The sequence below is a fragment of the Hippopotamus amphibius genome, chromosome 1, assembly GCF_030028045.1.
Source record: "Hippopotamus amphibius kiboko isolate mHipAmp2 chromosome 1, mHipAmp2.hap2, whole genome shotgun sequence".
Lineage (NCBI taxonomy): Eukaryota > Metazoa > Chordata > Mammalia > Artiodactyla > Hippopotamidae > Hippopotamus > Hippopotamus amphibius.
The window spans coordinates 113,825,308-113,850,221 of record NC_080186.1 but is presented as its reverse complement, the minus strand read 5'-3'; the positions used below and the strand labels follow the sequence as shown (position 1 = coordinate 113,850,221).

The window sequence follows — 24,914 nt, the reverse complement described above, 5'->3', positions numbered from 1 at the left end:
GTGGTTAGAACTCTGCGCTTTCACTGCTGTAGGTCCAGGTTCAATCCTGGGTTCAATCCTTGGGAACTAAGATCCCACAAGCTGCACAGCGTGGCCATAAATCAATCAATCAAACAAACAAACAAACAAACAAAAAACAACCTCCGGAGGCCTTAAAATAATTTCTTATGGAACATCACTGTTTTAAGAGATGTTTCAGAGAGCTGGTAACATAGCCTAGAGTAGACGATAGAAATGAAAAATGGACCTGAGTTATTCATATTAATTTCTTATCCTTTTTGAGTGGATTCTTGCTCCTTTTGTAGAGATTGTACTCTGATGTAAAACTTTGGCAAAGGTGGATTGCTACCCTAGGAAAAGGAAAGGTAGCAATAGGTACTTTTTTTTGATTGGCCAATTTCTTTGCCCAGTTTGCTATGACAAGGAAGAGGTGATATAGCTTTGTTTATGTCCACTTCCTATTTTCCTTCTTCCATTTGAGTGGGTGTTCAGGTAGCTTATGGGTTTAGAATTTTAATTTTTTTAATATTCTGCATTATCAATAGGCTTATAATATTTTTGTTGACTTTCCCCAGATTGGATTTTGATGATGATGGAGAAGGGAACAGTAAATTTTTGAGGTAAGATCTTAAAAAACTTTCTCTAGATTTCTGATACTAAAAGTTATTTGATTATATTTCTGACTCATAATATTTTTGTCTTTATGCCTAAGGAGAGTGCTTCATCCTAAAACTAAAATTTCCTATTATATTATACTCCAAAAAATTTTCAAGCATTCTGGTAATAGGGCCAGAGAGGGCAGAGAATTTACAAGACCCTCTGTATCAGTTATCTATTGTTGTATGGCTTAAAAAGAGCAATGATTTATTATTTTTCACGATACTGTGGATTGGCTAGATGGTTATTCTGCCGATCTTGCCTAGACTCACTCATAAGACTGCATTCAGCTGCCTTGTCAACTGGGAACTGGACTTAGCTGATAAGGCTGGCTATCTCTTTCTTTGTGGTCTTTTATCCTTAAGGAGAGCAGACTGAGTTTCTTTACATAGTGATGGCTACAATCCAAAGGGCAAGTCTCACTGTAAGTGCTTATCAAACCTCTTCTTTGTATTGACATTTGCTGTTGTCCCATTGGGCAAAGCAAGTCATATGTCCAAGTCCTGACTCAGTATGGGAGGGGGGCTATACCAGATGGTGAATACCAGGAGGTGTAATTAGTTGGGGGGTCATTAATGTACTAATCTTTTGTAACCTCTGATATTCATTGACTTCTCCATCAGAGCAGGAATTGGAATTTGTATCCTTGAGTGGCGAACTTTCTGGAGAACTGAAAATGGACTTTTCAATATATTGATGGAGTTCTTTCAGAGAGGGGAAATTTTTATTCTTACTTAAGACCAGTACTTTGTTTTTAAGTAAGGAAAGCAATAAGAGTCAAACAGTGGAAGATAACCTTGATTGCAACCTGCCTTTTTTCTTTTCAAAGTTGAAATTATTACCTAGGTAATGGCTACATTGCAGAGTAACAAATATTTGAGAAATAAATAAAGGAACCCTATTTTTAAAAAAATTTATTTTATTATGTGTGCTCAGATTTCATTGTTTGTTTTATTAACTAAATTCTTAAAAGAAACATAAACATATTTTATTGCAAAATTTTTAAAAAGTGCAAAGTTATATGTAATGAAAATACATCTTCCTTTCACTTCAGACCTTCAAAATCCTTCCCCTTAGACAACTATAGTTTCCAGTTTATTAAGTATCTTTCCAGAAATATTCAGTGCATATGTAAGTGTGTTTAAATGCACATATATGTGTGCACCTGCTCACACTCATTGTCTCCTCAGTTTTTGTTTTTATACAGAGGATGCCCATATTGTAGATTGCTTGCCATTGTTTAGTTTTATAATGCTTAGTTCAGTCAGTGACATCTATCTATTATTATTGTTGTTGTTGTTGTTATTATTATTGTATTTGCAATGTTTAAAGTTAAAGCTTGTGTTTCTAGCTATGGCCTAATTGTGGAACACTACCAGATATTCTTGAAAACAACCACCATGACTTGGCTACCATAAAGAAATAGTTGTAAAATATTGGAGAAAGCAGTTCTCCAAGAGAGCTCTTGAGACTTAATGAGTGTCAACAAATGTGAAGAGGGGAAGAGATTTCAATTTCTGTGCAAGGATAGATTTTTTTCCCACAGTTCCATTGGGATTTCCTCCAATTAGGAATCTCTGATTATAATGATAAATACTGTTAGTGGAGCTGTGTTGTGCATATGAATGGGGTAGAGGTAACCACTAGTCTTATTTATACCTATCAATTAGTTCTAGCCCTGACTCATTGCTTCCATTTCTACAAAATCTGGTAGCCGCAAACTATATACAGATTTTAAAAGGTTTGTCTGTCCTTTCCCCAACCATAGAAGAAGGTTTTCATAATTCATCTTAATAAGCAGGTCATTTTGCCCAAGAGAGGCATCGCCAATTTCTTTTTTTTTATTTGACCATGGATATTTTGGGGCGGGGCAGTTAGCTTGCAGCTTGTGGAATCTTAGTTCCCCAACCAGGGATCAAACCTGTGCCCCCTACAGTAGAAGTGTGGAGTTCTAACCATTGGACCACCAGGAAATTCCCAGTACATTTTTTTTTTTTTTTAATTGCAGTTTTCCACTTTGGTCAATGAGTTGAAGTTTTACTTGCATTGTATCTGGAAATCAACATTAAATCTCCTTGGTGGATGAAAGTTGTAATTTATTACCTCTTTTCATCACTTTGTTCAAGTGTCATTTTGTCATATGAAGGCTTTGGGATTTCCCTGGTGGTCCAATGGCTACGACTCTGCGCTCCCAATGCAGGGAGCTGGGTTTGATCCCTGGTCAGGGAACTGGATCCCACATGCCGCAATGAAGATCCCACATGCCACAACGAAGATCCTGCACGTGGCAACGAAGATCCCGTGTGCGGCAGCTAAGACTGGTGCAGCCAAATAAATAAAAATAAAAAAAAAAAGAATATGAAGCCTTTGAAATTCCAGGTACTAGTATCAGAGTTGCTAGTATCTAGAATAATGCTTCTCAGACTCAACAAATGCATGTACAAATCCACCAGGGGTTCTTGATAAGGTGAAGATTATAATTCATTAGATCTGTGATAGTGCTCAAGATTCTGCATTCTGATAGATTCCTAAGTGATGCTGTTGCTTCTGGTCCATTGACCACACTTTGAGTAGCTAGGATTTGGAAGATTCATTCTTAAAATTCAAAATTAGTATGTAAATTTCAGCTTAGATCACTTTTATTCATTAAAAGTTTGTAATATCTGATTTATAGCATATTTTGTGTCTTAGAAACAAACCATTTGTCCTTGAGGTGAAATTCCACATACCTCCATGTATGCCCATTGTTCTACTTCTGCTCTCCAGTTATTTTCAGAAACTTTGAAAATTCTTGGGGTCAAATTAGTTGAGGATTTGTAGCCTGTGAAGGAGCAGTATAAATTCTGGCTGTAATTTAATAATTGGTTTAACTGCAAATTTTGTGAGCCTTGCCTATCTCCCAAAAGCTCTTGCTACCCAAAGTTGATAGATCTTTGCTATAGCCTGTGGCAGTGAGAAGAGGAAAATTTAAATCATCCAGAGAGTAGAGCAGTGTTTTCAGAGTTAGGTTTTACTCCTTCAACACATCCTCCTTTGCAGTTTCTGTAGTAGCAAACAGATCTGTCAGCTTATTAAGTAGAAGTTATTGAGATGAATGGATTGTGTTTCCTTAATCAAAGAGATAAAGTTCATTGTTTACATCATAATTTAAGACTCTTGGAAACTTTTGCACGTTAAAGGAAGCAGAGTGAAAAGATAACCCATGGAATGGGAGAAAGTATTTGCCAATCATATATCTGATAAGGGGTTAATATCTATGATACTTGAAGAACACCTGCAACTCAATAACAAAAAAACAACCTGATTAAAAAATAGGCAAAGGACTTGGATAGACATTTCTCCAAAGAAGGTGTACAAATGGCCAAAAAGCATGTGGAAGGATGCTCATCATCTCTAATCATTAGAGAAATGTAAATCAAAACTACAAGGAGTAGGCCATTAGAATGGCCACTATCAGAAAACTTGGAAAATAACAAGTGTTGGGGAGGATATCCAGGGACTGGAACTCTTGTGTACTTTTGGTGGGTAAAATGGTGCAGCCGCTTTGGAAAACAGCGTGGAGGTTCCTTGAAATGTTAAAAAGAGAATTATCATATGATCTAGCAGTGCCACTTCTGGTTATATATCCAAAAGAGTTGAAAGCAGGATCTTGGAGAGATATTTGCACACTCATGTTCACTGCCCCATGTTCACAGTAGCCAAAAGGTGGAAGCACCCCAAATATCCATTGACAAATGAGTAGGTAAAGAAATACAGTATATACAGCCAGTGGAATATTATTCAGCCTTAAAAAAGAAGGAAATTCTGTCACATACTACAACATAGATGAACCTTAAGGACATTATACTAAATGAAATAAGCTAGTCACGATAAGATAAATACTGTATGATTTCACTTATATGAGGATCTAAAGTAGCCAAAATCAGGGACTTCCCTGATGGCACAGTGGTTAAGACTCATGCTCCCAATGCAGGGGGCCTGGGTTCAATCCCTGGTCAGGGAACTAAGATCCCACATGCATGTTGCAACCAAGAGTTCGCATGTCACCACTAAGGAGCCTGAGAGCCGCAACTAAGGAGCCTGCATGCTGCAACTAAAGGAGCCAGTGAGCCGCAACTGAGGACCTGCTGACTACAACTAAGGAGCTGGAGAGCTGCAACTAAGGAGCATGCCTGATGCAACTGAGACCTGGCACAACCAAATTAAAAAAAAAAAAGTAGCGAAATCAGAGAGACAGAAAGTAGAATGGTGGTTGCCAGGAGCTGGGGGCTGGATGTGTGCAGGGAGAGTAGGAAGATGGTGTTCATTGGCTATAGAATTTCAGTTTTGCAAGGGGAAAAAGTTCTAGAGATATTTTGTACAATAGTGTGGCTATATTATAGTTAGCATTACTAAACTGTACACTTAAAAATGGTTAAGATGGTAAATTTTATGTTACTTGTTTTTTGTCATGATTAAGGAAAAACAAAAACAAAACTATCCCTAGCCTCAGAGTGGTGTTGATAGGGCAGTCAGCTGTGCCATCATGAGATAATTATCTTTTTTTGGAATGTCTGAGAAGTAAGAATAAAGGAAACATTAGAAACTTGACAATTAATAGTCATGGGTTTTTACATTCTGTAAGATGCTGTTATTATCTCTCTTGCTTTGTGATGCCTTTTCATTGGCTTTTTTTGTTGAATATTTTTATCCCTTTCTAGTTTTCCTTTAAGAGTGAAATAGATATAACAAGTGTAATACCTTGGACTAATCTTTTTTTTTTCTCCTTCAGGTGTGATGATGATCAGATGTCTAATGATAAGGAGCGGTTTGCCAGGTAATGTAGTAGAGCATCTTGGTCCTTGTTGTGGGACCAGGCAATTAAAAAACACTGAGTTTTAATTTTATCTCAGTGAGTTAATTTCTCTGTTCAGTCTCTTTCTTCTTCTGAAAGCTGGTGAAACTTAGTATTATAATTGTCGTTTATGTTGAGGTAACATGGCTTCACACTTATTGGCTTCAAACTCATGGTATATTTTTTACATGGTGTTTTTATGTATGTGATAGATGGCTATACAGTGTGCTTGCTGGGTGTCCACAGGAACATAAACTATGAATTTGTTGGTTGCATTTATTATTAAGTGGATCTACCAAATCTGTACAGATAATGGTTTTATTCTTTTAAAAATAACATCAAAGAAACAATTTATGTGAAGACTGGAGTTATTGAAATAAATTTAAGTTCTCTGTCAAGAGGATGAAAAATACTTTGCTTTATATTAAACAAATCCTTCTCAAGTCAAATATTGGTTTATTTTCAGAAAGTTTATATATATTAAGCAGTAATTTTTTTTTAAATTGTTTGCAGCCACCTTAGAAAAGTGAATAATCCAAAATCCAGTGCTTAACTAGGCACTTATTATTTATTCATTGCTGATGCTGCTGGTCTGGGGCCCATACGCTGAGAAACATTGATGCGGGGGCTAAGAAATATCAGTCAGAGTAGTTAAAAATTACTCTGAAGCAGTGAGCTGCCATCATAAGCTTTGAATGAGATGATAATATATAAAATGCATATGGGAGTTTTGTCTAGTAGCATTATATAGGACTGATTAAAGAGAAGCACTGTAGTCAGGGAGGTGGATGGGAGGCTATTGAAATAATAAGACAGTGATAAAATCATGAGACCCTGGGCTAGAATGGTGGCAATGACAGTAGGAAAGGAGTGAATTTAAGAGGTTTTTGAAGAATTTGTTTATCAAAGTAGATATTTATAAACACTTTAGAATGTGAACCATCTCTAAAATGGGAAGTTAATAATAGATATTTGGGGAGTAGTTTTTCAAAAGCTGCGTTAGAAAGTGAAGCCATCAAATAGTAGTGGTGGTACAGGTTCACAGTCTCTTGACTGAAACTCCAGAAAGCTGTGAAAACATGAACTGAACTGTTTTAGTCTTCGTTTGTCTTGGTTAATGCGAATATTTATACATTCATATATTTCATTCGGAAATATTAGAGTAGGTGAGGGATTGTGTATCTGTAGTGGTAGGAGTAGTAATAGGAATTTTAGATTTTAACTTTCCAACAACAGAATTTTTTTTTTTTTTTTTTGCCACACTTAGCAGCTTGGGGGATCTTAGTTCCCCAACCGGGGATTGAACCCATGCCCTTAGCAGTGGAAGTGCAGAGTCCTAACCACTGGACCACAAGGGAATTCCCAAAACTCATTTCTTTAAGATATGAATTGTTAAGCTAGTTCACCTGACATATCCTCCTTCAGCATTCATTAGAGGTTCTTAAAACTGAAATGAATTTTCCCAACTTTTTGAAAAAATTTGTAGTTTGTTAAGGAATTATAATAACCAAATGAATATGAAACTTCACTTAATATCACTTTTCTTTCTCTTCTTGTCAGTACACATAAGTTTTCACATGGTTCTTATCATTACTGTGTTATCTTTTGTCTCTGTCCTTTTTTTTTCCTTGCTGACCATTTTTTAGAAACTTTCCCATATGTTGATGAAGTCATTGCACTTGTCATTTTTAATAGCTAGTCTCTCAGCCTGTTCATATGTCATGCTTTACTTAGACATTTTTTCTTAATCTATTTATTCTTTTTTTAATCTATTTATTCTTAATCCCTCTCTCCCGTGTCTGTGCTCTCTCTCTATATATATACGTATATTTTTTAAGATGGAATTGATTACTGATAAACTGGCCTACCAATGCCTTGTTTCTTCAGTTGCCATCAACACTTATAGTATTTTAGTTACCCAGAGAAATGTAGTGATGATCCTTCGTTAGACCCCTCTAGGGAAGGAGAAATGAGAAAGTGACTGAATAGAAATTTACTACTTCAGGGTCATATCATTGATAGGGGATATATCAGAAACTTAGCTATTAGCTGTATTTATAGACTTTCTCCAGTGAAACCTATTTGGTTATTTTGTCTGTAAGTGCATGCGTGCTATATGTGTGTTATAGAGAGACTGTGTTTGTGATCACTCGTTTGACATTCTTATCATGATTTACTGTTTGATTTTTTTTCATTATAGAGTAGCATATGTGGATATCATTTTCTTTCCAGATTGGGAGCAGTGTGTGAGAATGGTATTCCCTTGTGTGATTCTTGTTCAAATTGTGTATCTTTGGTTTCTACAGAGAATGATTGGCTTTCTGTGCTCAGATTATATTATTTGTAATTAATATTGGCCTTGCTTTTATGTTGACCTTTGTCCTGTAAGTTACTTTTTCTTTACCCTAACAGATGGCTTTGTAGAGTTACAGGCAAGGTTCTTGTCCATATTTCCATTTTCCCCTCTCTTCTTTGCATCTGTTTTGTTCTCTTTCTTTTCTTCCGTTCCCGTCCCTTCCCTTTTTGCTCTCTCCCTTCCCTCCCTCCTTTCCTTCCTTTTTATTTTGCTTTTAGCTTAGTTCGTTAATTCTGTTTTTAGGTCGGATGATGAGCAGAGCTCTGCGGATAAGGAGAGACTCGCCAGGTAGGAGAACAGTGTCTCTTAGCATGATGAAGCAGATCATGCTGCTTTTCTATTCTTTTTCTTATTCTGCTCCCTCTTCCCCTTTCTCTTTATGTTTTTCTTTCTTTGAGGCAAGAGAGAACAGGATTTTTGGAGGTTTGTGTGTAAACGGAGCTTTGGTTCCCTCATCAAAAAGTGGGTGAGTTGAGGGAACTTTACTTAGAAATTTAAGAAATTGCTATTAGTTTTATAGATTTCTCTTTTCATCTTTATCTTAGCACTAAGTTTCACAGAATAAAAAGCTTTTAGAAACAGTGTAGCTGTGCCATTTGATGCTTTAGCAGGGAGATACTCCTTTATCAGAAAACCAATAAATATATCTGTGTTTGCAATTAGTTCCCAGTCTTTAGGCCTCAGTATTTACTCCACACCTCTCTAGAAAGCTCACCCTTATTTTTCTATGTAGACTCACAGCCTAGATTACTTTGTCACTGGTGTTGCTTTGGTGATTGAATGTTTAGTTGTTTCCCAGAAAAGCTTAGCAGACTTGATGTGGCTATGTAAAAGATCAGCCTTCTGGATTTCAGTGTCAGAAATCTGTCAGATGCTGGGAAAATAGGTGCTTTATGTTTGAGAGTAGAATTTTACATTTCTCAGGCAAAGTAACTATAAATATGAACCTATGCTGTGAGACGTTTTCACTAAAGGAGACTCTATAGAGTTCTCTTTGGAGACTGTTGTCAGTAATGTAGAAATACTGCAGAAGAAGTGTTGTGCCCAAATTTTCCTGTTTTTTGTTCTCTGTGATTTGGGACAACTAGTAGGAGATGGATCCCTGATACTAGTACCTGTTTTTATTACTTCTCCCCTCTTACCTATCATTACCTCTTTCAGCTAGGCCACAAGCTCATTTTGCTGCCATTTCAACTTACGCCTCCTACGAACTCTTTCACTCCAGAAAACGGTGTGATATGGTGGGAAGAAACTTGCATTCATTGGGAATGAGGGCAGCCCTTGGAAAAATCAACTAACTGCTTGACCTTAGTTTGCTCTTATCATAAAAAAGAGATTTATGTTAGATTTGTTGTTTTCTTTTTGTTCTGGCAGAGAACTTTTCAAATAGAATCCTTAAGTGGTAATCGAAGTCAATAAAAAAGACAAAAGCAAAGCTGCTCAAGTACAAACAGAAATGCAGCATGTTGTTTGGGTCTCTTCTTGAAGCATTCCCATGGAAGACACTGAGGAACTGTTAGGCTTTTCAGAAATCCAATTTGAAAACTACTGGATTATTATTTTTAACAGTAATACCATTTTATTTGATTTTGAGCAAGTCTTATTGGAGATGTGTTCTACTTACCCTGGTGAGATCCAGGTTGTCTGTTTTCAGGTCCTTAAACATCTTCCTCTCCACTTCACTCCTGTTTTCCAGTTCACTTTGTCCCAAATTGGGCACCCATAAGGGACCTCTAGTAGATGGTCTCTTACAAGTCTCTTGAGCTCAGTATATTGGCAGCACACCCAGATAGAGAGGTAGGGCTTTGTGCGTTAGTGGGACAAGTAAAACTTCCAATTCTGCCTTCCAGTGTTAAGAATGAGAGAGATGCTTAGAAGAGATAACATTTTACAGACCAAGGGAATCTATACTGTCAATTCTTGTATCAGCTGTTGAGCAACATACTTGTGTTGGAAAAAATTGGTCACTTTATGTTTTCAGCCTTTAAAAAGTTGAATTGGTAAACATGCAATCAGCAAAGCTGAGGAACTTAAGTAAATAAAATCAACATTTTTTTAAGACTGATTTTTTTTTTTTGGTTTCGGTGGGTCTTCATTGCTGTGCGGGCTTTCTCTAGTTGTGGAGAATGGGGGCTACTCTTTGTTGCGGTGCACAGGCTTCTCAGTGTGGTGGCTTCTCTTGTTGTGGAGCACGGGCTTCGGTAGTTGTGCTGTGAGGGCTCAGTAGTTGTGGCTCGCAGACTTTAGAGGACGGGCTCAGTAGTTGTGGCGGATGGGCTTAGTTGCTCTGCGGCATGTGGGATCTTCCCAGACCAGGGCTCGAACCCATGTCCCCTGCATTGGCAGGCGGATTCTTTACCACTCTGCCACCAGGGAAGTCCCAAGACTATGATTTCTTAAAACACTTTTTGTTCTGAGGGAGTGGTAATTTACATAGGAAATGAAGTTTCCAAGAGTTAGAATTGCTGGTATATGCTTGTACTCTGTCTTCCTCATTAGTTTCTATTCCATACTTTCTCTGCATGAGAAATTTGGCAAACCTCACTTTAAATTCTGAGACTTAAGCACCACTAAATCTAAATTCCACATTTCTTCAGCAGCTCACTTGGTATCCATGTCACCCTCCCAGCTCCCAAATGGCCAGATGTGACCACCTGGATGGGGCTTCTCCTCTCTCTCTCTCCATGCAGGGAAAATCACAGTGAAATTGAACGGCGGCGACGGAACAAGATGACAGCCTACATAACAGAACTGTCAGACATGGTACCCACCTGTAGTGCCCTGGCTCGAAAACCAGACAAGCTAACCATCTTACGCATGGCAGTTTCTCACATGAAGTCCTTGCGAGGAACTGGCAACACATCCACTGATGGCACCTACAAGCCGTCTTTCCTCACTGATCAGGTCTCTGGGAAGCACAACTGAGAGAGTCTAGAATCTTTGAAAGTTTTGATCTTTTGGGGGTGGATGACCATAATCCTGAATAGTGCGTTACATTGGGAGTCAGAGCAGAGTGAGACTGTAGATTCTTTAAAGGACAAGAATTCAGCTCTGAAAGAAGTATTCAGACTATGGGAAAGTGAGATTTCATCTCTGACTATGCCATTTATTAGCTTTGGAACAGTGGGAAGTAGAGAAGAATTATGAAAGCTATTTAGCAAAGCTTATAGGTATTTCAGAACTTTATTCATGAATCCAGCCTACAGGATAGAAGAACAGTGAAATCACAGGGAGAAGAGATGACTGTGTCCGTGGAACCAGTCCTTTTACTTGGCTTTAGGGTTATAGAAGATGGAGGAATCTAGTTTTTATTCTCGAAGCAGTTTCCAGTTTTATTGATAAAAGGAGTCTGATAGGTGGTTGTTGTTGCTTAGAGATGTGCTCTGTTACATTTGATGCACTATGAGAAAAATAGAAAAGGCAAACACATTTCTAGCCTTTCAGGAACTCAGTCTGAATATGAATATGTGAGTGGCAGGATACACACATAAGTGAAACAATGATAGGAAAATGCGTACTGAGAAGAAATGCCTTAAACTTATTAATGATTTATATAGGACTATTGTGTGTGTGTGTGTGTGTGTGTGTGTGTGTGTGTGTATACTGGAGGGACAGCTAAAGTGAATAGAATGGCCAGGCCTGAGTGAGAATAGTCAGCAAAAACTTCAAAGAGTAAGGAAGCAATATTCTGTTTTGATTATTAAAAATGACATTTGTTTATTGCAGAAAAACTTGGAAAATATAGGAAGTATAAGGGAAAAAAAATTGACCTATGATGCTAGGCTTTTAGTCAGAGAATTAGAAGGAAGATGGTTTGGAAGAAAGCAACAAGAATTTTCCAAATAGGATGGTGTATATGAAAGCACATACAGCACACATTTTATATACATGTACATTGGAATAGCTGATCAGTGTGCATTAACAGAACACATACAGATATTGATTCAGCAGACTCCATTAATGCCCCTTTTGTAACCAGGTGCTTTGTGCTGTTAGAAAAGTAAAGGATGGTAAGAGATAGTCACTGGTAGAAATAGATATGTAATTAAATCAATCATAATATAAACACAGAATCAGCTCTATATCAGAGGTACAATAATAAGTCCTGTAGAAGTGCAGATATGGGAAGTGAAGAATAGGGAAATAGTGTTGTAACTATTGGAAATAACTTGATCAAAAGCATAGTGAGGATAACCAGGTTATTCAAGGAAAATCAAGGAGTTTAGCATGCCTTGGGAGATGATAATAGGAGGGTAGGCTGGGACCTGATGACAGAATATTTAGGTGTTATGTTAAATAATTTAGATTTTAATTTTTAGGCATTGGAGAGCTATAAAAAATGTGGTAGCATTTTAAGGATGGATTGGAGAGAGTGAAAGCAGGAAGATGACTAGGACAGTGACAGTGTATTTGAAAATAGAATCGATAAAACTGAGTTATCACTGAAGTGTAAGAGAGAGTAGATTTTTGAGGCCTGTATCCTGAGAGGAAGGGGATACTGCTGATAAGAAAGGGAATGCTGAAAGAGCACAGAGGATTGTTTTTGAAGGGGGAAATAATGACAGGTTTTGAGGCGTTGAAATTGAATTGCTGGTAGAATGTCTATTTGAAGTTGCTTAATAGATTTTAGGCAAGTCTAGAGATGTAGATTTGGGTATCATTTCTTAGTGGAGGAGTGGATATGATTTCTCAGGTAGAGAGTATGGAATACATAGAGAAGAGAACTTAAGATAGATCCTTGGAAATGCTTACACTTGGGACTTGAACAAAGGAAAGGGAGCCTAAAGCAGAGAAGGGACATTTGGAAAGGAAGTAAAAGTTGGAATGTGGTGTCATAGAAGCTAGGGAGAAATAAATTTTATTTATTTATTTATTTTTTTTTTTGAGAAATAAATTTTAAAGGATAGAATGAACAACACTATCAGATCTGCAGTGAGACTGAGTAAAATGATAGACTCAGGAACGAGGACTTGAGTTGGCAGTTAGGAATACATTAGTAACCTCCTGAAAAAACGTGAATGTAGTGGTTTAGAGTGCAGATTGCAGTGGGATTGAGAAATAAATGAAAAGTAAGAGAGTAGAGCCAGTGAGTGTAACATTACTCTTAATTTAAGTTTGGCACTGAAAGGTGAGTTGGACAGAGTTGAGGGAAGTTTTGTATAGAATTGAGAAAACTTAATCATGTTTAGGATCTGAGGGGAAAGAGAGATCTTGTAGAGCAAGATCCTAAAAAGAGACCAGAGAGAGTGAGATCTTAAGAACTCAATTATTGTTAATGGTAAGCCTTTTTATTCCCTATCTTGAGTGCTGAGGTAAAGCAGAGGAGGTGGATAGTGACATAGACACATAGAAGAAATGTATCTATTGGAAAAAAACTGTCTTGTCAGTGAAGGTAGTTACACTTAAGTTACACTTAGGGTGCAAAGCTGTGCCTGTGGATTAGACAGAAGCCAGTAATTACTTATGAAGAGATACATATGGCCTGAAGTGTCATACTTCTTTCCCTAAATAATATTTGGTTTTTCAAAACAGTTCAGTGTTAACTTGTATTTCTCTTCTTTGGGCAGGAACTGAAACATTTGATCTTGGAGGCAGCAGATGGCTTTCTGTTTATTGTCTCATGTGAGACAGGCCGGGTGGTATATGTCTCTGACTCAGTGACCCCTGTTTTGAACCAGCCACAGTCTGAATGGTTTGGTAGCACACTCTATGATCAGGTGCACCCAGATGATGTGGACAAACTTCGTGAGCAGCTTTCCACTTCGGAAAACGCCCTGACAGGTATGAGTTATGTAGATGGAAAATGAATGGCAAATCCTTTCTTTTTTTTCTGAAATAGGAGAGGTGTTTCAACTCTTAAATTTTTTGATTGAATCTGGCAAAACTTTTAGAATTTTCTCCTTTAATGAAGATAATCTGTTTATTTTTTTATCCACATGCAAGTAATAGATTTTGTAGCTTATTCTTAGAAAATATTTCATTAGTGACAATGTTTAGGTAAAAGTTTACTTTGATCTTAATGTTAGTGTAAATACACAGTAAAGGCCAAGTCTACAATAACCTACCCACCCATCCCTCCGCCCCCCACAGCCATTCTAAAAGAATTAAATTATCCATGTTTCTGTCTCATTTGTATGGGTATTACCTGGTATTTTTTCTACAGTTGTGCTTGGCTTTGTACTATGCTCTGTGATAATAGATTTTTTTTTTTTTTTTTTTTTTTTTAAGAGCATAGGCTCAGTAGTTGTGGCACACAGGCTTAGTTGCTCCATGGCATGTGGGATCTTCCTGGAGCAGGGATTGAACCTGTGTTCCCTGCATTGGCAGGCGGATTCTCAACCACTGCACCACCTAGGAAGCCCAATAGATTTTTATTTTAGAGAGAAATGATCATTAGTCAGTGTATAAGGTTTTTTTGTGTGTGGGTTTTTTTTGTTTGTTTTTGTATCTATACTATTTTTCTGTCTTGTTTTTGCCCCTGCCCTCCCCATCCCCCCACCCCCACCCCCTTAATGTTATTCAGTCCTTTTGCCAGAGTTTGGCTGAAGGAAACAGGTCACATCTGCTCCTAAGCAATCTGGAAAAAATTTTTATGTGGAAGCAGATTAAAACTGGTAATTAAAATAAAATCCATTATGGTCATATTAATGTTGGTATTTAACTTCCCTTTCATTTATGTTTTTATGGATTTCATTTTTCTAGTTCTTCTTTTTTCCCAAAAGTTCCCATTGGTTTCTCTATAATAAAGGGAGGAACAATTTTAGCATGAGACAGGTGGGTGTTTCTATAGCATATAAAATTATTTGTTCTTAAGCCAGTGACATTCACTCCATATGTGTGTGTGCGTGCACGCGTATGCACATGCACGTGCGTGTATAAAAATAATCAGACCTAAGAATATAGCCTTGTTCTTGCTTGCCAACTTCACCTACTTCCTATCTTCCCTTGCACAAAGTTATTTCCAGTGCTGCCTTTGAACTGAAGAGTAAGATTCATTGATGGGAATCGAGGTGTTTTAGGCTTGGAAAAAATCCATCTCCTACTTGGCTTATTCTCTTAAAAGCAAAGAGATTGGAGAGCATGAATAGGCTACTTATCTTTGCCTCCAGTATCTCTCCCCTCTTCCCCACACACAAGAATGTACTCCAGACTGTTCTTCACATCCTTCTTCAGGGCGTATCCTTGATCTGAAGACTGGAACAGTGAAAAAGGAAGGTCAGCAGTCTTCCATGAGGATGTGCATGGGCTCAAGGAGATCTTTTATTTGCCGTATGAGGTGAGTGTCAGGATGAGGATTGTGATTTGCCATAGGAAGAATTAAGAGCTGAGGGTTTGATTTCTGGTCAGATGACAAACTTTTAAATCCAAGCTCCAGTTAGATTAAATTTAGCTCTCTAGACCCACATGAGTTGTAACACAGAATAAAGTGATAAGGAAACTAACCTTTACTGAACTCCTATGCCAAATATTATGATAGGTGCTTTATGTCTGTTATTTCCCGCAACTGCCCAATAGGGTAGAATTCATGGTCACTATTTTGCTGATCTGAAAAAAAAAGTAAAGACTCAAAGAAATTGACTTCCCAGGATCGTGTAGATAATGTTTTGATACAGGATTTTATTTTAATCCATATTAATTGGGTGCCAATACCTATATTTTTTCCCAGTATATGATGAGGCAACATCCATGTACTCAAACCATTTCTACAACCACCTTTTTGGTAGAAATTTAAGACTTTCTTATATCTTTCACTTAATATTTAGCATTTATAAATTATATACAATACATTTTAGGATTCTGAAGAAAGGGTGGTACTTTCCTTCACAGCTAAAGAAAACATCTCTTAAAGTCACAAAATAAGTTCAGGTTGTATAATGGAAATTGACTGCATTGTACTGAGGGGATGCTTCTTAGAAGTGATGAATAGGATATTAAGAAAGGTTTCCTGAGGGAGTTATAAAATTGAAGATTATGTGGCTTAATGGTTTAAAGTAGCTTCTGGACCCAGACTACTGGATTTATCACTTGTCTTCTGAGACCTTGAGCGGATTAAATGACTACTTTGTGTTTTGATTTTTTCATCGAATATTGGGAGTTATAAAGTTATATCATAAAAAACAACCTCGTAAAGTTGTTATGAGGATTAGATGAAAAAATATATGTAAAGATGTTTAAAATAGTGCATGACATAAAATTCTGTGTAAATTTTATTTATTATTAAAGAAATGAGAGAAGGAAAGAAGGAAATGAGAGAAGGAAAGTAGAGAGGATGGGAGAGAGTGTCCCAATATGTGGACATGGCTAATGCAAAGACATAGACAGCAACGAGATAAATAATAACGAAATATAGCAAATAGATTGTGTTGCAGCATAGTGCTAGAGTCAGTAAACCACAACTCTTTGTAAATAAAGCTTTATTGGAATATAACCATGCCCCGCCCCCTTTTAATTTAGTTTGGTTGTGTTGGGTCTTCATTGCTGCGCGTGGGCTTTCTCTAATTGTGGCGAGCAGGAGCTACTCTTAGTTGTGGGCTGTTGGCAAGTGGGCTTCAGTAGTTGTGGCGCATGAGCTCTGTTGCTCCGAGGCATGTGGGATCTTCCTGGACCAGGGATCAAATGATCAAACCTGTGTCCCCTGCATTGGCAGGAGGATTCTTTTTTTGTTTTTTTTTGTTTTTTTATTATGATTTTTTTGACATGCAATAAACTGCGTATATTTATAGTGTACAATTTGATATTTTCTTGTTATCTATTTTATACATATTAGTGTCTATATTGTCAATCCCAATCTCCCAATTCATCCTCCTCTCTCTTGGCAGGCAGATTCTTAACCACTGCACCACTAAGGAAGTGCAGCCATGCCCATTTGTTGACGTAGTGTCTGTGGCTGCTTTCATGCTATAATAGCAGAGTTGACTAGTTGCAATAGATTGTATGGCCCACAAAGCTGAAAATATTTACTGTCTGGTCTTTTACAGAAAAAGTATACTAACCCTGATGTAGAGAATCTCTGCATTTGCAGAGCATGTAGAACATTTTGACTGAAAACTCCAGGACAAATTACAAGTTTTAAAATACCAAACCTAACTTCTTTATCCTTCCTTGTTGGGAGCATTGTTAGCAGTTTGTATCCTGAGCCTGTTATCTGGCTGTTAATTGATGGAAACTTCTTTGATAGTGTAGTGCAACTTTTTTTTTTAATTTATTTTTTTTATTTAAGTATGGTTGAATTACAATGTTGTGTTACTTACTGCTGTAGAGCAAAGTGACTCAGTTATACATATATATATTCTTTTTCATATTCTTCTCCATTAAGGTTTATCATAGGATATTGAACATAGTTCCCTGTGCTATACAGTAGGACCTTGTTATCATCCATTCTGTATATGTTAGTTTGCATCTGCTGATCCCAGACTCCCAATCTATCCCTTTCCTACCTGCCTCCGCCTTGGCAATCTACAGTCTATTCTGTGTCCCTGATTCTGTTTCTGTTTCATAGATAGGTTCATTTATGTCATATTTTAGATTCCACATATAAGTGCTGTCATATGGTGTTTGTCTTTCTCTTTCTGACTTACTTCACTTGGTATGATCATCTCTAGTTGCACCCATTTTGCTGCAAATGGCATTATTTCGTTCTTTTTATGGCTAAGTAGTATTTCACTGTATATATGTACCACATCTTCTTTATCCATTCATCTGTCAATGGACATTTAGGTTGTTTCCATGTCTTGGCTATTGTGAATAGTGCTGCTGTGAACATAGGAGTGCATGTATAGTATCTTTTTGAATTATAGTTTTGTCTGGATATATTCCCAGGGGAATATCTGGATTGCTGGATCATTTTTCTTGTTGTTGTTTTTTTTAACTTTTGGCTGCATTGGGTCTTTGTTGCTGTGCATGGGCTTTCTCTAGTTGTGGCAAGTGGGGGCTACTCTTTGTTGCGGTGTGTGGGCTTCTCATTGTGGTGGCTTCTCTTGAGGAGCACGGGTTCTAGGCGTGCAGGCTCAGTAGTTGCAGCACACGGGCCTTAGAGCACACAGGCTTCAGTAGTTGTGGCTCGTGGGCTCTAGAGTGCAGCCTCAGTAGTTGTGGTGCATGGGCTTAATTGCTTCCCGGCATGTGGGATCCCGGACCGGGGATCGAACCCGTGTCCCCTATATTGGTAGGCAGATTCTTCACTGTGCCACCAGGGAAATCTGTATTTTTAGTTTTCTGAGGAACCTCTCTACTGTTTTCCAAGTGGCCACATCAACTTACATTTCCACCAACAGTGTAGGAAGTTTCCCTTTTCTTCATTCCCTCTCCAACATTTGTTGTTTGCAGACTTTTTAATGATGGCCTTTCTGACCGGCATAAGGTGGTACCTCATTGTAGTTTTGATTTGCATTTCTCTAATAATTAGTGATGTTGAGCATCTTTTCACGTGTGTGTTGGCCATCTGTATTTCTTCTTTGGAGAAATGTCTCTTTAGGTCTTCTGCCTATTTTTCCATTGGGTTTTTTTGTTGTTGAGTTGTATGAATGATAGTACAACTTAATTGCTTTTAACCTCTCTGTTCATTGCAACAGATGTGGCAGTAGCTCTGTGGACCCGGTCTCCATGAACAGACTGAGCTTTGTGAGAAACAGATGCAGGTAAGCTGTAAAAAAAACCCAAAGGGATGGCCAAATACCTGTAGAGATTGTCACATTTTCAGCTATCTTACTATAGTACTTCCTTCAGCAGCCCTCACCCTCATCTCTCACTTCCCAGTTACTTTTTTTCCGGCAACATTTTCCTGAACTTCTAAAGCTTTTTTTGCTCATCCTGTTTAAGGAAGTTTTGCTACCACTTCAACTATTGATACTTTCTTCCTGCTGCAGTGCCTTTCAGTTGCTTTACTTTTGGCAAAGGTAAAAAATATGGCGGTCACTTTTGGGTGGGAAAGGTCCGAGTACAGTCATCCTGTTTCTTAAACACCCAAGAGCCTAAAGTTAAAGATACTAAGCCAGCATTGCCTTTTAAATGTTACTGGGTAGAGTTTTCTCCTTACACCTGTAATTTTTCTAGGAATGGACTTGGTTCTGTGAAGGATGGGGAGCCTCATTTCGTGGTGGTCCACTGCACAGGTTATATCAAGGCCTGGCCCCCAGCAGGTAGGAAAGTTGAATAGTGACTTCTTTCTGGGTGCAGCAGTTCAAGAAGGTTAGCTAATATTTATCATGTACCTGTTGTATATGAAATGTACTTTGGTATAAACTGTAGTGGGAGAGAAAAAGTGGACTCCTTCCCTTCCCTTATGGATCTTATATTCCAGTTAGAGAGATGGATTACTCAGACTTGAAAGTGACTCAGTGTTGGCTATGTCACAGAATGTAGTTTTTAAATGTCTAAATAATAATGTATACTGAATACCTGTAGCTAAGTATTTGTATACAAAGAAACAGTTGGCATTGAATGCAGCTAATTTGGGAAAGCTTTCTAAAATAGGAGCAAGATTTGGATGGAGAAGGGGAAAATGGCTTGATTGTAGTAACTTGTAAAGGGGATATTCTCTGCAAAGGCTTTAAATCAGGATGTGAGCAGATTAGTTTACTAGAACTTGAAGTCAAAAAGAAAATATGAGAAAAGTGGTTGCGGTACAAGGATTAGCCTTTTAACCTGGCTTGTCAGAATTTCCAGATCTTAGCAACTTTACTACCTCCCTGCTGGATAGGTATGACTGGGAAGTGGGGGTTGTAGGGAGATAGAAACTAAGGGAGGCAATTTTGGAAAGAGGTTAAACTTTGGATTTGGAAAAACTTGGGTTTGATTCTGGCATTGTTATTTACTAGCAGTATAACTTAGGCTAAGTTGCATGACTTTTATGAAAACAAAACAAAACAAACCCTCAATTTTCTCTTCTATAATATGGAGATAATAATATTCCATATAGAATTATTGTGAGGATTAGATTTAATGTAAGAAAAGCTCCCAGCCCAGTGCCTGGCATATGGTAGGCACCCAATAAATGGTAGTTAAATGTAATTAAGAAAAATTAATTTAAAAGTTGTAATGATGTTTGAACTTTTTAGTTATATACTGTATAAATCATACATTTGAGATATACATGGTCTTTTATACTTCTGTGTAGCTCTCAAAGAAGTACTATTTTTCTTGGTAAAAAGAAGACAAATATGCAAAGAATAGAGAGAAAATGCAACCTTCTTCCCTTTTCACATAAAACATTGAAACAGTGGCTTCTTTCTTTTCGATAGGACATAAATAACTATTGGTATGTGGTAGAATTGCATTTTTGGTTGTTTGCTTACTTTAAAAGTCACAAGTTAGGCAAGACATCTGTTTTTTCTCTGCCTCCTATATGGTCACAGAGCGAATGGCTGTCTTCATATGTATTTGGTTTGACCAGCATAGTCTTTTAGAATACTTTGAGTATGACCTGAACTCTGCAGTTTATTATAATTAATATGAGTATAATATGTGAATTAATGTACATAAAAAGACTTAAAGTAGTACCTGAAATATATGGTAAGTTCTTTGGGTTGTTTACATTTATTCTTATCTTTTAGCAATCTGTATTGTTTTGTACCTAGTCTCTTCATACCTCCATGTGTTTTATTTTATTTTTCCATTTGTTTTTTGGGTTTTTTTTAACTCTTTATTGGAATATAATTGCTTTACACTGTTGTGCCAGTTTTTGCTGTACACCAGAGTGAATCAGCTGTATTTATACATACATCCCCATATCCCCTCCCTCCTGCGACTTCCTCCCACCCTCCCTATCTCAGCCCTCTAAGTCACATGATGGCGTGCATCTGTAGTCCCAGCTACTCGGGAGGCTGAGGCAGGAGGATCGCTTGAGCCCAGGAGTTCTGGGCTGTAGTGTGCTATGCCGTTGGGGTGTCTGCACCAAGTTCGGCATCAATATGGTGACTTCCTGGGAGCGGGGGACTGCCAGGTTGCCTAAGGAGGGGTGAACCGGCACAAGTCAGAAACGAAGCAGGTCAAAACTCCCGTGCTGATCAGTTTGTAGATTTTTTGATGATGGCCATTCTAACTGGTGCCTCCATGTGTTTTAAATCTTTTCACATCTGACTTTTGAAGGCAATTGAGTTTGAGATACCTGTTAAACCTTTTAACTTCACCTTCCTGAAGGTGTCTCCCTCCCAGATGATGACCCAGAGGCTGGCCAGGGGAGCAAGTTTTGCCTAGTGGCCATTGGCAGATTGCAGGCAAGTGTGATTTTTCTACATCTATATCACCCATTTTCAGTGGGAGAAAATCTCCTTCATAATGTGTTCATGTTATTTTTTTCTTTTACTCTCTGAATACAAATGAAGAATTTTGAAAAACTCCATATTTTGAGGAATATGGTATTCGTAGTTAAAAATGTTGCTTCTCTTGGATTTAGCAGAAGCTAGAAAGGGTGAGAGAGAGAGATCTTTTCCTCTTTCATACGTTTAGCTTTGCAATGCTGAATTTTCTATTTCCAGCTAATTTCTTTTGCTCCTATACAGTAGAAGAGAGATTTTTTCATTTTTTATTTCATGACTAACAGTAGAGAAGTGGGATTATTTTGATTCTCCTCATAAAAACAGATGTTTCTTGGCTACTTGGGAGTATAATTTTCCAATCTGAATAATGAGCACTGCCTAGCTAAATGGAAGTAGGTGGGTTTTAGGTTGAATGAATTATTATCTTTCTTTACACAGTTGGTGAAGAATAAATGTGTGGGAGTGGAGTTAGGCCTCATGCCCTATCTGTGATGATCACTTCCCTTTGGATGAGATGTGAAAGTTTAGAAATTCCTAAAATTGGGAACCTGGTGGGAAATACATCTGTAAAGAATGGTGTCATTTTATCTCATTTTAATCTCTTTACTTTCAGGTAACTAGTTCTCCCAACTGTACAGACATGAGTAATGTTTGTCAACCAACAGAGTTCATCTCTCGACACAATATTGAGGGAATCTTCACTTTTGTGGATCATCGCTGTGTGGCTACTGTTGGCTACCAACCGCAGGTGGGGAGCTGGAGCTGTTACACCACTGATATTTAGCCCTGTGTTTTCCCTTGGTTGTGTTGAGATTACTCAATCATGTAATTCCAAAGATAGCCAAAACGTGTCAGCCCCAGCTCAGAAAAAGATACGATCCTATTCCATTGATAGCTAAATATAATCTCAGCTTCCTACCAAGGTTATTATCTGATCTAGAAAAATATGGCTTGTGAAACCAGGTTCTAGCAGCATGTACAAATAGTACCTGGTGATATTAATTTGTTAGTGATATTAATACAGATAATGATACAGAAGTCTTAATTTTAACTGGTTATAATGATACGGCCACTTCAGGTAATTGATATAATCATCTAGATGCATAGTAACCCATAAAATATGCAAATTTAGCACCAGTTATTATGACTTATTTAGATATCTCATTCAGCAGACCAGGTAACTATATCTGAATTGAGAAATGAGTCATTCTGTAAACTTTCAAAATTATAGCTGCCAGGAGGGACTTCTGGCTGTGGCTGTGTATACAGATTGGTGAAAAAGAGATCTTGAAGAAGAAGAAAAAAGAGCGTTTATAGTACCTGATGTCACACCTGTTGTAAAGTTGTTGTTACCACGACAGTGTGGTGTTGGTATAGGAATAGTTATATAGATCAGTAGAGCAGAATGGAGTCTATTCTCACATTTATGGTCAACTGATTTTCAACAAAGATGCAAGACAATTCAAGGGGAAAAGAAGCTTTTCCAATAGATGGTGATGGAACAGTTGGATACTCATATGCAAAACAAAACAAAAAGAACTTTGACTCTTACTATACACAGAAATCAACTGGAAGATACAAAGATGAAAGAGCCAAAGTTATAAAACTTCCAGAAGAAAATAGGAGAGAAAATCTTTGTGATCTTGTGAGTTAGGCAAAGATTTTTTTTTTCTTTTTTTGGCCACACTACACGGGGCTTTCGGGATCTTAATTCCCCCACCAGGGATTGAACCTGGGCCACGGCAGTGAAAGCTCCAAGTACTAATGAGTGGACTGCCTGGGAATTCCCTAGACAAAAGATTTTTTATGTGACACTAAAAGCATGATTCACAAAAGAAAAAACTGAATAAGTTGGGTTTCATAAAGTTAAAATTTGCCCCAAAAGGACATCATTAAGAAAGTGAAAAGACCAGCCACAAATTGGGAGAACATATTTGTAAATCATATATCTGAAAAAGGATTTGTATCCAGAATACATGAAGAACTCTTACAACTTGTTAAGACAACCAGCCAGTAAAAAAGAGACACAGGATTTGAATAGACATTTCACCAAAGAAGAAATATGAGTGGCACATATAAAGTTGCTTGTCATTAGATAACAGGAAAGTACGGATTAAAACCACAGTGAGATACCACTATATGCCCATTAGAATGGCTGTAATCAAAAAATATTGGCCTCCCCCAATGGGGTTGTGGGGGCAAAGGGGAAGGTGGGACGAAGTGAGAGAGTAGCATAGACATATTTACACTACCAACTGTAAAATAGATAGCTAGTGGGAAGTTGTTGTATAACAAAGGGAGATCAACTCGATGATGGATGATGCCTTAGAGGGCCAGGACAGGGAGGGTGGGAGGGAGTCGCAGGAGGGAGGGGATATGGGGATATATGTATAAATACAGCTGATTCGCTTTGGTGTACCTCAAAAGCTAGTACAAGAGTGTAAAGCAATTATATTCCAATAAAGAGCTTAAAAAAAAATATTGGCAAGAACATGGAGAAACAAGACCTTCATATATTGTTAGTAGATGGATAAAATTGTATAACTTCTTTGGAGAAACATTTTGGCAGGTTCTTAAAAAATTAAACATACACTTATCCTACAAATTACCAATTCCACTCTTTAGCAATTCCACTCTTAAGTATTTACCCAAGAGAAATGAAAACATGGTTACACAAAGATTTATACATAGATGTTCACAGCTGTATTATTCATAATAGCCAAAAAGTGGCAGCAGTCTAAATGTCCATTAGCTAGTGAATGGGTGCACACTGTGGTATATCCATGTTAGAATACTTATGAGCAGTAAAAGGATATACTATTGATACATGGAACAACATAGATAAACTTCAAAAATATTATGTTAAATGAAAGGAACCAGACCCCAAAGACTACCTATTGTATGATTCCATTTGTATAGGAAAGGTGAAACTAAAGAAGCAGAAAGCAGATCAGTGGTTGGCCAAGGGATTAGAAGCAGAGATTGACTACAAATGGGCACAAGGGAACTTTTGGGGGTAATGGACATGTTCTAAAACTGAATTGTGTTAATGGTTGTACAACTGTATAAATTTATTATAGATCATCAAATTAGAATTATAAAATTCATTTAGAATGAGTGAGTTTAAGTAAAAAAATACAGTTAAAATAAATGTACAGTATCCTGGAAAAGAAAAATGCTCTAGTGGTCAGTTGTTTAAGATTCCATATTTTTTTGTCTTTTTCCCCCCCTCCACTCTTATCTGTAATCCTAGATAAAAGCAAGAGAAATGAAATCCAAGTCCCCTGCTAATGGGCCAGGAAAGTTAGATGATCATAAAAGTGTCAGTCTTACTCTTCTTTTCCTCTTTTAGGAGCTCTTAGGAAAGAATATTGTAGAATTCTGTCATCCTGAAGACCAGCAGCTTCTGAGAGACAGCTTCCAGCAGGTAACTTTTTTTTCTGGTTTGGATTGGAATAATACTTTTATCTAATATCTTTTATTACATTTATTCCACAAATCTTTATTGGCTGCTGATAAATTGAGTACTGTGGCAGGCCCTGCAGTTTTATGTTCTTTAGTACTTGTATTTTTAAGAAACAGAAAAGGACCAATACTTTGAAACTGTGGATAATGTTCAGGGTATTTTTGTTTGGCCTTGGCTACTCAGTGTTTTATATCCAAGGGACTGTCTTTAAAGTATTTAAAATATTCTACACTTCACTGACCAGTGGATAGTAGTTGAAAAATTCATTTCATGGTTCTTTTAAAGATAAGTGAAAGTTGGCTCTTAATTGTAAGCAAACTCTTAATTGTAATTTTCAGGCCTTAG

At 37.4% G+C, this 24,914-nt stretch overlaps 1 protein-coding gene across 5 annotated transcripts in view; it reads left to right on the top strand.

Annotated features, from left to right (window-relative positions):
- Positions 1 to 24,914, top strand: part of ARNT (aryl hydrocarbon receptor nuclear translocator) — a 62,121-nt gene that overhangs the window by 25,594 nt on the left and 11,613 nt on the right. For 2 of the 5 annotated variants that reach the window (XM_057722389.1, XM_057722379.1), the window contains exons 3-13: positions 576 to 620; positions 5,429 to 5,473; positions 8,091 to 8,135; positions 10,538 to 10,751; positions 13,415 to 13,628; positions 15,021 to 15,123; positions 18,419 to 18,484; positions 18,900 to 18,985; positions 20,985 to 21,061; positions 21,717 to 21,851; positions 24,456 to 24,530. In XM_057722389.1, coding sequence (XP_057578372.1) covers positions 576 to 620; positions 5,429 to 5,473; positions 8,091 to 8,135; positions 10,538 to 10,751; positions 13,415 to 13,628; positions 15,021 to 15,123; positions 18,419 to 18,484; positions 18,900 to 18,985; positions 20,985 to 21,061; positions 21,717 to 21,851; positions 24,456 to 24,530 — 1,105 coding nt within the window. Of the gene's footprint in view, positions 1 to 545; positions 621 to 5,428; positions 5,474 to 8,090; positions 8,136 to 10,537; positions 10,752 to 13,414; positions 13,629 to 15,020; positions 15,124 to 18,418; positions 18,485 to 18,899; positions 18,986 to 20,984; positions 21,062 to 21,716; positions 21,852 to 24,455; positions 24,531 to 24,914 lie in introns of all 5 variants that reach the window. The other 3 variants (XM_057722402.1, XM_057722397.1, XM_057722412.1) reach the window with 2 other exon arrangements.